This window comes from Loxodonta africana, chromosome 16, assembly GCF_030014295.1.
Source record: "Loxodonta africana isolate mLoxAfr1 chromosome 16, mLoxAfr1.hap2, whole genome shotgun sequence".
Lineage (NCBI taxonomy): Eukaryota > Metazoa > Chordata > Mammalia > Proboscidea > Elephantidae > Loxodonta > Loxodonta africana.
In genome coordinates, this window is record NC_087357.1 from 71,708,730 (window position 1) to 71,721,940 (window position 13,211).

The 13,211-nt window shown below is 42.2% G+C and overlaps 1 protein-coding gene across 1 annotated transcript in view; it reads right to left on the bottom strand.

Moving 5' to 3' along the window:
* ANXA7 (annexin A7) overlaps window positions 1-12,964 on the bottom strand; it is a 31,754-nt gene extending 18,790 nt beyond the window's left edge. The window contains exons 1-2 of the mRNA XM_003408898.3: window positions 12,886-12,964; window positions 1,304-1,358 (exon numbers count right to left, since the gene is read on the bottom strand). Of these exons, the coding sequence (XP_003408946.1) occupies window positions 1,304-1,357 (54 nt within the window). The 5' untranslated portion in view covers window position 1,358; window positions 12,886-12,964. The remainder of the gene's footprint in view (window positions 1-1,303; window positions 1,359-12,885) is intronic.
* Between the last annotated feature and the right edge of the window lie 247 nt (window positions 12,965-13,211).

Consider the following 13,211-nt stretch of genomic DNA (forward strand, 5'->3'; position numbering starts at 1 on the left):
TAAATTACACTGCCCAGACCCCTATACAGGTAGGGCCACATGACTGGTGAATAAATGTAGGCAGAATTGAACTATACAACTTTCAGTCTGACCCATAAAAGACCTTCTGCCCAAATCTTTATGATCTCTTTCTCCTTTCCTCCATATGCCAGCCGGAAGCAGAGGGTTCAGTGCAGGATTCTAAGAACCTAGAGGGTGGTAGGAAACCCTGGTGGCGTAGTGGTTAAGAACTACAGCTGCTAACCAAAAGGCTGGCAGTTCGAATCCACAAGGCGCTCCTTGGAAACTCTATGGGGCAGTTCTCCTCTGTCCTACAGGGTCGCTATGAGTTGGCACCGACTTGACAGCAACAGATAGAGGATGGTAGAGCCAATACATGGAAAGAGCCTGGGAACCTGAAAGGCTGTGTGGAACAAGCGTCCTCCCACCTTACACGACACTGACACACAACTGACTGAGAATTTGGGGTTGTCTACCCTGACTGAAATGGTTGCCACAAAGTACAATTTAGAACATGGGGGCTGTGGAACATATTCGTAAGTCTAATCTCTCATATGATAAATTCAGGAGAGCTACATATTCTCTTTACATCCAGATACACACACTATCATTAACCTACTTAGGACTTTACTTCTATTCTCCTAGGGGCAGAAAGCAGCCCTATAAACTGCTAAGTGTAAAACTGAAATAAATAATTCTTACTTATGTCTCAGCTATGAGTTTGGTCCTCATAGTAGAACAGACAGTAGCAAGTTGGAACTTTAGCAGTATTTATAAAATGTACTCCAAATACTAAAAATCTTAGAACCACAAATCCAGGCCCATTCATCTACTGGAATTTATGATCTCTAAGCCCTTTGAATTTTTTTTTAAATCTTCTAACACAAAGGTTAAAAACGGTGACTCATGGGACAGACTGAGCTTATAGACATGTTTGACGGCCCATACAGCATTTAACATTTTTTCTAATTTCCAATCTTAAAAATTTGCACAATTTCACATAAAATCCAGATTGCTGGCTTTACTTGAAGAACTGGAATATCTAGCAACACCAAGTCTGCCTCCCTGCGTGGCCACGCCTGGTTAGAGCAGGGTGGCCCCTGGCTTTCCCCAAATGAGGCGAGGGTGCTCCAGTTGGCCCACAATGCCCACCTTCACTCACTTATTCTACTCGGTCCCTCTGGGCATTTCAGTGTCTGACCCCTGCTCTAGCATTACCTGTAAGATTTGTCATGGGATAGTTCTTCACAGCAACCATTCCAAGGAAGTGTGCTATTTGAGTATTATAAGTGGTGATACTTACAGGATATCCAGGGAAAGGTGGGTAGCCTGAGGGGGGATAGCCTGGGTATGACATTCTGTAACAACAAAAAATCTCCTCTGTAATTCCTTACAAGAGTTGAAGCCTTTGAAGATATACATAGCTATAGGATTTTATACAAAACACACCTTCTTTCAAAAGAGTCTGGAGGCATTCAAATGCAGATGTTATGGATATAAGCAAAGCTGACAAAATGCTTCTTTATTTCACCATTTCACCATTTGCACCAATGGGGTCAGGATAGCATACTTAAAGCTCACACTTCATTCTCCTCATACCCATACAATTTTTATTGTATCTGAATACTACCAGTAGTATTATTTATGGAATATTTTTCTTTTAAGTCAATTTTTTGCTTGAACATATTTTAAAAGTACGTATTATATCACTTCCATAAATGAAAAACTTGCAGTAGTTTTCTTGTCATAAATAGAAGGTAATGTTAAAATGAATTCAGAATTATTAGAATGAAAAATGCTTTCCAGGTACCACAGAAGTCCCCTTGTATGGTGACAGAAACACATTATGGGAAACAATGGTAGGTATACTGGGTAAGAGTCAACATTCTGGAGTCACACAAACCCAGACTAAACTCTGGCTTTCTTTTTTTTCAAGCCTTTGATTATGGAAAATTTCAGACTTATTCTAAAGTAAAGATAGTATAACAAACTTCATGAACCCATCATCCAGCTACAAAAATTACCAATTCATGGCCACATTTTGTTTTTTCAGTACTCTCACTCCCAGCTACCTTAGTGGATTATTTTGAAGCAAATCCCTAGCACTGTATCATTTTAACTTAATATATGCTTCAGTATGTTTCTCTAAAAGATAAGGGCTTTTTTTAGTTAACAGACTCTTCTAAAAATATAACCATATCATTATTATACTTTTAAAAGTTAGCAACAGTCTCTTAATGTGTTATAACTGTGTCAGCTCCAAATGTGTCAGAGTTTAAATTTCCAATTGTATTTTAAATATCTTTATGATTGTTTGCATTTTGCATTTTTGTTTATTTAACTTCTGTATTACGGAACATTTCAAACATATTTAAAAGTAGAGAGAACAGATTAAGCTGAACTACATGACATTGAGGAAATCCAACCATTTTGACCTACAAAAATGGCAATTTTGTGTATACATTCGATGCAGTATTACACAGCCATAAAGAGAAACGAAGTCCTGATACACACTAGGGCATGGATGAACCCTGAAAACATTACGTGGAGTGTAATGAGTCAGTCACAAAATGACAAATATTATATGATCCTACTTATATAAAATAAGCAAACGTACGGAGACCAAACCTTATTAGTGGTAGAAGGGGGCGGGGGGTAGGAACCATTGCTCAGCGCGCAGAGTTCTGTGAATGGTGGTGGAATAATATGGAAAAGGGTAATGGGAACACAATCAACATCACTGAATTACACATGTATGCAAAAACTGTTGAACTGGCAAATGTTTTGTTAAATATATTTTTGCCACAGTTTTAAAAAAAAAATAAACACAACTTCTTGTAGTTCAACCTAGTAAAGTGCACACGCGTGTGCCCTTTCTGTTCAGCTTCAACAATTACCAAATCATGGTCGATCCTATTTCATTTGTGCCCCAACCACTACCCTTTCCCAGATTATATTAAAGCAAATACACAGACATCATATTCTCATATTTATAAGTACTTCAGTATATTATCTGTAAAAAGACAAGGACTTTTAAAACAGCCGTACCAGTATTGTAACTTTAAAAAATTAATAATTCCCCAATATCAAATATCCGGTGTTCACATTTCCCCAATTGTCTCAAAATATTTTTTATAGTTTGATTGTTCGATCAGTATACAAATAAGGTCCATATATTCTCATTTGTTGGTACATCTCTTTTAATCTATCAGCCTCCCTCCCTTTTATTTTTTCCTTGCACTTTATTTGTTGAAGAAGGCAAGCAGTTTCTTAAGCCACCCACCGTCTAGATTTTGCTGACTGGGCTCTCATGGTGTCCTTTAATAGTTATTTCCTATAAATTAGTAGTCTAGATTTAGAGACCTGACCAGATTCAGGTTAACTTGTTTTGGCAAGAATCCTGAACAGATGTTTGTGTACTTCCATCAGGAAACACGTAACGATCAGCTGCCTCTCCTGTTTATGACTTATGAGCAGTTCCTAGATCTAATGCTATTACTCCTTCTTCACCTCTTATCTGAAATGTTTCCTTAAAGAGAAATTTCCCCCTTATCAACTATATGGTTTTCTTGAAGTACAGTTTATATGGGGAAGGGTAGGATAAATGCTTGATTCTTTCCCTTACTCACTGGTTTTCAGAATAATTAATTGGTTCTGTAGCATACAACATGACTGATAAATTTTCTTAAGTATCATTATGAATTCAAGCTTTTAAACATATTTGATATGTTTCAATCCATCACAGTTATTATTTCTTACTGATGGTCAATTTATCCTATCTTTGGCCAAAGGAAGCCTTTTTATATTGGCTATTAACTCATTTTGACACAATCTGTTATCTGAAATGACATGACGGTCCAGGCTCATCTTACAGTTTTCTTGCCCCAGACCTGGAATTAGTTCACCCTCCAAGGAGTCCTCATCACTTTCCATGGAAAATGATGTTTAGAGACCACAACCTGAGTACTATGGGTACTCATGATTACTAGACTGATCATTGGTTCTAGGTCTTTCCACTGGCACAGGGCTAGAAAATACTTTTTTAAAAGTGAAAACATATTAGCTCATACTGATATTTCCAGTCAAATTTATGATTACAGGGGTTTTTATTTAACTGATTCAATTTATAGTTATATATTTTTCCCTTACAGATGAAAGGAAAATTATGACATGAACATAAACCAAAAACCAAACCCGTTTGCCATTGAGTCGGTTCCGACTCATAGTGACCTTACAGGGCAGGGTAGAGCTGCCCCATAGAGTTTCCAAGGAGTGCCTGGTAGATTCAAACTGCCGACCTTTTGGTTAGCAGCCGTAGCACTTAACCACTATGACACCAGGGTTTCCAACATGAACACAGTAATCTGTTATCCTACTATATTTATGCATTTCAGAATAACAATACTATGGCATACTAAGTAACGCCTCCCCCCAAAGATAGCCACATCCTAATCTCCAGGACCTGCCAATGTTACCTTGTATGGCAAAAAAAAAAAAAAAGATTTTGCAGATGTGATTAAATTGAGGATTTTGAGATAGTGAGATTATCCTGGACTCTCTGGGTGGGCCCTAAATGAATTACATGTATCCTTACAAAAGGGAGACAGAGGAAGATTTGAACATAAACACAGAAGAGGAGAAGGCAACATGACCACAGAGACAGAGATTGGAGTGATCCGGCTACAAGCCAAGGAACATCGGCAGCCACCAGAGCCTGGAGGAGGCAAGGACTGGATTCTCCCCTAGAGCTTCCAGAAGGAACAGGACCCTCCTGACACCTTAATTTTGGCCCAGTGACATTGATTTTAGACTTCCGGCCTCTAGAACTATGAGGAAAAAAATTGTTTTAACCCACCAAATTTGCAATCATCTGTTACAGCAGCCTTAGGAGACTAATACACCCGTGCAATTTTTTTGTCCTTAGGACATATTCCACTACGAACGCACAGTCAAATTACTGTGTTTTAAAGGCATTTAAAGTAACTACTGTGTATTTGTGCTACCAAATTAATGCGTATTTGGTACATTTGTTTCATTTTACTTTTGATTTTTGAAGATTACTTTCAAATTTTTTATTTAGTTTTGTTTTGTAATTATATAAAACTTTTTCTTGGTTCCAAAGTCAAATCTGTAAAAAAAGATATGTTCACAAAAGTATTAGCTTCTACCTGTCATTTCCTTCCTTCTACATGCAACCATCATTTTTACGGTTTGTCCATCTATCACATTTTTTATAAGCTAAATATGTTTATATTTGCATCTCCACTCCTTTCTTAGATAAAACATAGCCAGCTAACACACACACACACGCACACACACACACACACCTTGTTCCCTTTCTCCTATTTTCAGGATCACCCATAGCAGTACATAGTCTCTGTGGTGCAGTGAATTATTAATATGGCCCTTTTTTAGCCATAGTCTTTGTAATTCCCACCAAATGACTGGTGGAACTATGCAAATAAGGTGCTTGTGGCCCACCAAGGGGATTGACAGCTTGCTGATAATACAAATAAGGTGCATGGCAAGTAAGGTATATGGAACACTAATGAGGGAATTATCAGTTTTGTCATTCCACTAGGCTTAAAATGAGCCATCCCAGAGACAGAAAGGGGGGGGCCTGACTACCACCAAGAGGAAGGGATAGGAGCGGAACACATCCTTTGAACCTGGATCCCCGTGCTGAGACCCTCCTAGAACCAGGAAACAGAGAGAAAGAGAGCTGTAACATTGCAGATGGCAAGATGGCAAAAAGCAGCAGCAGAGAAATGGTGGCAGCAAAGGCAGCAGTACCAGGAGACCAGCAGAAGGCTGCGAGCTTCCCAGGCCACAGGGCGAGAAAGCTGAGTGCCTTTAGGCAGGAGGCTTGCTGGTGGAGTGGGGTACCTTCGGGCACTTATTGGCGGATACTCCACTGGTCTCACCCCATCTGGAGCAAGGCAGAATGAAGAAAACCAAAGACACTAAGGGAAAGATTAGTCCAAGAGACTAAGAACAGTCCAAAGGACTAATGAACTACAACTACTACAGCCTCCACCAGACTGAGTCCAGCACAACTAGATGGTGCCTGGCTACCATCACCAAACAACTGCTCTGACAGGGATCACAATAAAGGGTCCCGGACAGAGCTGGAGAAAAATGTAGAACAAAATTCTAACTCAATCACACATACACACACAAAGACCAGGCTTACTGGTCTGACAGAGATTGGAGAAACCTGAGTATGGTGCCCGGACACCCTTATAGCTCAGTCATGAAGTCACTCCTGAGGTCACCTTTTAGCCAAAGATTAGACAAGCCCATAAAACGAGACTAAACGGGCACACCAGCCCAAGGGCAAGGACGAGAAGGCAGAAGGGGACAGCAAAGCTGGTAATGGGGAACCCAAGGTTGAGAACCAATGTCAGTGTCACAAAACAATGTGTATTAATCATTTAATGAGAAACTAGTTTGTTCTGTAAACCTTCATCTAAAGTACAATCAAAAAAAAATTTTTTTTAATTAAAAAGAAAAAAATGTGTCAACTTGGGTAGGCCATGATTCCCAGTATTGTATGACTGTCCACCATTTGGTCGTCTGATATCATTTTCCTATGTGTTGTAAACCCTATTTCTAAGACGTTAATGAGACGAGATTAGAGACAGTCATGTTAATGAGGCAGGACTCAACCACAAGATTAGATTGTATCTTGAGTCAATCTCTTTTGAGACATAAAAGAGAGAAGCAAGCAGAGAGACAGGGAGACCTCAGACCACCAAGGAAGAAGTCCCAGGAGCAATGCATCCTTTAGACCTGAGATCCCTGCACCAAGAAGCTCCTAGACCAGGGAAACACTGATGACGAGGACCTTCCCCCAGAGCCAACAAGAGACAGAAAGCCTTCCCCCGGAGCTGGCACCCTGAATTCGGACTCCTAGCCCCCTAGACTCTGAGAGAATACATTTCTGTTTGTTAAAGCCATCCACTTGTGGTATTTCTGTTAGAGCAGCACTAGATGACTAAGGGGTGGTAGAGTGAAGTCAGTCTGGGACTAAAGAGGCATTCAAACATAGATTATTCTGAGATAATATATAGTGACCAAGAGTAGACAGCATTCTAATTAGCAAAATGAACACTGGAAATATCTTTTGGGAACTGACGTCGGCAAAAGAGAGTCTGAAATTTTCTTCAGAAGGAACTCATTTACTTTTGGAAATGAAAATAATAACCTGGACACTTGGTGATATTAGTCCTTGAGTGGTGCAAATGGCTAATGCACTTTACGGATAACCGAAGGGCTGGCAGCTCGAATCCACTCCGAGGCACCTCAGAAGAAAGTCCTGATCATCTACTTCCAAAGACCACGGCCACTGAAAACCCCGTGGAGCCCAGTTCTACGCTAAAACCCATGGTGTCATCACCAGTTAGAATCAACTCAACAGCCACTGACTTGTTTTTTTCGGTGATAAAACCAAAACCAAACCCAAACCCACTGCCATCCAGTCGGTTCTAACTCACAGCGACCCTACAGGACAGAGTAGAACTGCCCCATAGAGTTTCCATGGAGCGCCTGGTGGATTTCAACTCCCGATCTGTTGGTTAGCAGACATAGCTCTTAACCACTACGCCACCAGGGTTTCCTTTTTTGGTGATATTAAGAAATTACTTTTTTAGGTATGATAATAATATATGCTCTGGTAACGAAAATGGTTAAGTACACGGCTGCTAGCCGAAAGGCTGGCGGTTCAAACTCACTAAGTGGCTCCACGGGAGAAAGATAAGACCTGCTAACCTGCTTCCATAAAGATTACAACCAAGACAATGCTACGAGGCAGTTCTGCTCTGTCACATGGGGCTGCTGTGAGTCAGAATCAACTGGACGGCACACAACAACAACAATCCTTATCTTTTAGAGATACACACTGCATGTTTACAGATAAAACAGTATGATGTCTGGGAATCGCTTCAAAATAATAGGGAGGGGCTGTACATGAGTGTAGATGGAACAAGATCAGCCACGAGCCAGTAACTGTTAATGCTGGGTGGTAAGTCCATGGGGATTCATTACACCTTCTACTTGTGTACATTTAAAGTTTTCCATAATGAAAAGTTAAAAAAAAAAAAAAAAAGAGTTCATGTAAAACAAATGGAGCTAATGTGAGAAAAAATAAAATACTATACATATGCCTTTTACAACTGAAGAGAACACTACTAAACTTAAAATACAAATAACAGAGAAAAAACAAACATTTAAAAGAACACCCTTTCTCAGCCTGATCAAATCTAAAATACTACTAGTGATTAATGTAACGTACCTGGGAATTTACCTATATACAGTCAATAATCATTTGTTTAGCATCTACCATAAAGCACTGTACTGAGATTGGAGGGTAAAGGAATGATCAAGGTTTTAAAAGGTGCCACACAGCTTGGCAGGAAAGTAGAACAATGTCACATGCCAGGCAAAAGGTGAGATGTAACCGTGAGAAGCCAGTTAGGAGGCTTTCGGTATTGGTGTGGCATCTCTACCACACTACTCTTAATATCCCAAAGCTGTCAATAGTACCACTCCTTGAATTACCCATGACTCTTTTTTTTTTTTTCCAGTGTAGTAAGTAACCTAACGTTTTTCTGTTCTTCCTTTGAAATGCCTCTCCTGTTCTTCTCTCATTTCTATTCTCATGGCTATCTCCTGAGGCCAGGTTTTCATCACTCAATGTTTATCTTACTAAAATTACTTCTCCATTTATGTCCTTGCTTATCATCTCTCATCCTTCTGATATTCCTGGGCACAGTCACTAGATGAACTTTCCTAAAATGCTGCTCTTTCAGCATACTATTATTCTTCAGCTCAAAAATCTTCAGTGACTACTGCTGGAGTAGCAAAAGCAAACTCATCGGCTAGACATTCAGGCCTTCTTAGTACTGGTCCCAATGTATCTATTAAATTTTTCTTACCAAGCCCTAACCCTCAAAATGAAATCTCTACCACTTGAACCATTCCCAACGTGCCTTTGCTTAAGCCAGTGTTATCATTAATCTGATTTGGCCCTCAAGTCTGGGCTCACTCACTCTTCCTACTCGGAAACGATTTATCCAGCTCAAATCTTACCTGTCCCTTCTTTGAAGTACATACCAAATAAAACAGCTTCTTAAACTTTAATATGTACATGAATCACTGGAGATCCTGTTAACATGTAGGCTCTCATTCATTAGTTGTGGGATAGGGGCCTGAGATTCCAAACTTTGAACAAAATTTCCAGGTGATGTTGATGCTGCCGGTCAGTGGATCACACTTGGTGGTACCAGAATATTTTGGCATTTCTGGCTTTACAATCTAATTTGCTAAATTTTTAAATGTATGTTTTGGTTTTTCTCCCCCAAGACGGCTGTAAATGATTTGTATTTCTTTTATAGCAAGGCTCCAAACAAATCCAATTTAACCAAATATTTATTAGAGCCCATTATGTAATAAGCACCACCTTCGGTGTGGGTAGAATAATGGGGAAAAAGGATCCTGCCTTTTGAGTACACAGTCCTGCCTTTTGAGTACACAGTACAGGAAAATTAGGTAATAAATTTAAGTTATTATAATGTCCTTTATCATATAAGCACAGGATAGAAGCTAAAAACTCGCTAAATTGAGAATGGATGGGAATATATTCAGTGTTATAAATTAATAAGAAAGTTTATTAAAAAATAAGAAAATTTGATCCAGTCCATTCTAAAATAATCATTTGGAATCCACAGGCCTGCGTATAAAAATAAGTACAGGCGAAACTGCTTTTGCTTTCTTCTTCTCTAAGCCTGGCTGGTGGTATGGGGAGTAAAGGAGGGATGACAGCATCTAAAGAAAAGCCAGATGGACCAAGGGATAAGAGTGTCATGTCAAAAGAAAAAAATATGAAAATATTTTATGAAATAAATAATAACTAGGCAACAGGTGCAATATGATGGACCACTTTTGTGTGGCCTTTCTAGCCATGGTCTTGTAACTCGCACCCAACTGATTGGGTAGGACTGTGTGAGAGTGTAACTGAGGGCCACCAAAGAGACTGGTCAGTTTTGCCATCCCACTGGGCTTGAAATGAGGCACCTCAGAGGAGAGAAAAGACACGAGTCCACCACCACCAAGGAAGAGCCCGGCAGGAGAGACGCGCCAGAGCCACCCACAGGAGACAGTGCAGTAGGCTTCCTGGCCCATGGAGCGAGAAGGCTGAGTGCCTTTAGGCACAGACTGAGGGCCAGGGAGAGAGGCGTGCCTGCTTGCACCCCTGGGAAGAGGCTGTCCTGATGGAAGAACTGTATCCTGGAGTGTTTCTGAGCCTGAATTGTAACCTATTACTTCCTTAACAAACCCCATAATCTGTGAGTTCTGTGTGGCCACTGCAATGAATTACTGAATCCAGCAGAGAAGTAGAGAGTGTTGTGGGAGGGACGGCTGGTGTCAGAGTTGGTAAAGGTAGTGGAGACAGAGGCATGTCTGACATCCGCCTCATGGGAATCAGCCTTGGGCTGTTGGTCTTCACTCTCCTTTGCCCTTGTGAAGTTAGAGGTCAGATGCCAAGTCCTGTTTTTTACAACAGGTAATTACAGTACCAAAATAATAAGCAAGTCAAATTTCTAAATCTCAGGAGAATTATTCCTGTAACAAAGGCCTGTTTCTACATCCTGTAGCTACTATATTAAATCTTACCTTTAATAGTCTAGAAGAATATGTCCACAAGAGTTTGAAAACAAAATGAAAATAAAGCAAATACTATCTGCATATAAAAAAAAAATTAATGCAATTTTAAGAAAGTGAATTTGGATAGATTTTGAAGAATGTATTTATACAAAGAGCTAGAAAGCCATTTCATTTCCAGGAATGTAGCTTACAGAGGTACTTGCACAAGTCCAAAATTATGTATGGACACGACTATTCATTGCAGTGTTATTTGTAACAGATAAGATTTAAAAACAATCTCAACAGCCACCCATATGGAGTACATGGATTATGGATATCCATACAATGGAGTGTTACACAGTTATTAAAAATGAGGCAGCTCTTTATACTCACACATAAAACCATGTCCAAGACATATTAAGTGGAAAAAAAGCAAGGTGAAAAACTGCATAGATAGTTGGCAACTATATATGTATAAAAATAAACATATTTGCTTGTGTATGTATAGAATAGCTCTGAAAGGATATCCAAGGAAGGAGAAACAGTGGCTGCTTCCTGGGAGGTAAGCACAATGAGGAGACTTACTTTTCAATGTACCTTTGGCTCTTTTATAATTGTGTACCCTGTGCATGAATCACCTGTTCAAAAAGTAGATTTAAAAGGTGTTTGCAAAAATTTAAACACCAGGGTGACTCAACAAGTTGCTCAAAGGTGACCGGTGACGAAAAAGACTACACTGGTGAACCAAGGCTTTTATTTTCTTCTTAACATTCTGTCAGCAACTCTTTAAGACCAGAAACTCATTCTTGGTTATCTAAACCATCTCCACCCAGTGAGTCAGCTACTAAAAGGGTTGGGTCTCACTATGGAGTCTCATAAGTGGCATAAAGCCCAGGAACACAAGAAGACCGTAACACTTTTCTGATGAAACAAACACGAAAACAGGAAGGGTCACTAAAGTGGGCGAAAGGCAGATACTATAATTTTCCAAAACCAGCTTACGAGTCAATATAGGGGCCATTTAAATCAGTCAGTTAGGGCCCTCGAATAAATAACCTGGAGGCATGGCTCGCACTCTGCATAGACAAGGGTAGGCAGCCACCAATGGGTGAGGAATGAGGGGCAGTTTGCCATGGCCAAAATTACCCCTTCTACCTCCTATCCTATCCAGTGCTTGGAGCCCTGGTGGCAAAGTAGTTAAGAGCTCAGGGTGCTAACCAAAAGATCAGCAGTTCAAATCCATCAGCCGCTCCTTGGAAACCATACTGGACAGTTCTACTCTGTTCCATAGGATCGTTAAGAGTCAGAACTGACTCCAAGGCAGTGGGTTTGTTTTTTTTTTTTTTTAAATCTAGCACTTGAAACGCTTTCCTTGCCAGAGAGGTAATTCATTACACTTATTATCGAATTAGGGCAGATCAGGTTAGCTCCCTATCAGCAGAAAGCAGGCCGTTTAAAGCAGGCAGAAGACAGGGCGCCTCTTTTGACTTCTATCATTTTGTGGTGGACAACAGCCACCAGATCCATCCATCAGCCCCATCTCCCTTCTCTACCCTGGTTTCCTTCACTGAGAAACGATCCCACAGGATGGGCGAATATCAGCACAAGAGTGCTGCTGTTAGGAAACAGGAACCTGGAATGCGATTTCCAAGAAGAAACCAAACCTACTGCCGTCGAGTCGATTCCGACTCATTATAAACCTGATTCAGTGTACAATTTTAGGTTTACGCATACTGTCCCAGGGTTCACTACGTACAAATTTCCCAAGTTTCCTTAAATCTGCTGTGTCACCAGAAAGTCTATCCACCAGCCAGGTTTAGCTCGCGACGCTGCTCGCTGGTTTTCCCGCTCAGATCTCCTGAGGTCGCTCCAGCAAGGCCGCCCCGGCCTCAGCCCCTCCACCTGTGGTCACCTGCCTGACGGCGGCGCGTCACCGCTCGCTCTGATACCCGGACGAAGACAGGCAGAGGGGACACACAGGACTTCCTCGCCGTCCCTCACGCCGGGCCGGGCGCCAGCCCCGTCCCATTCCACGATCCCGTCCCAAGTCGCCCCCGGCCGGCAGCCCAGGTCCCGTGACGCGCAATCGCGGCGCCCGCCACCCGGGGGGCCCGCACGGCCCTCGGCCGCGCCCTGACCCTTAAACTCCCACCTCCGGGCAGGCAGGCGCCAGGGCGGGCCGCGAGCGGGATGACCGAGCGGGCCGAGAGGGTGCGAAGGGTAGAGGGTACGGCTCCTCACCTGACTCCGGGGCAGCCGCGCCACAGAACAGCCAGGTCGCCCGCAAAATGGAGCCGGGGGCGGGCCCGCTGGGGGGCGGGGCGCAGGGGGCCACCGCCTCAGCCCGTTAGGACGCGGCGGCAGGGGGACGGCCCCGAGGTGGGAGGGGCGGAGCGCGCAGGGCAGGGGAACGCCCCCGAGGTGGGAGGGGCGGAGCGGGCAGGGCAGGGGAACGCCCCCGCGGTACGAGGGGCGGAGCGGGCAGGGCAGGGGAACGCCCCCGAGGTGGGAGGGGCGGGGCGGGCAGGGCAGGGGAACGCCCCCGAGGTGGGAGGGGCGGGGCGGGC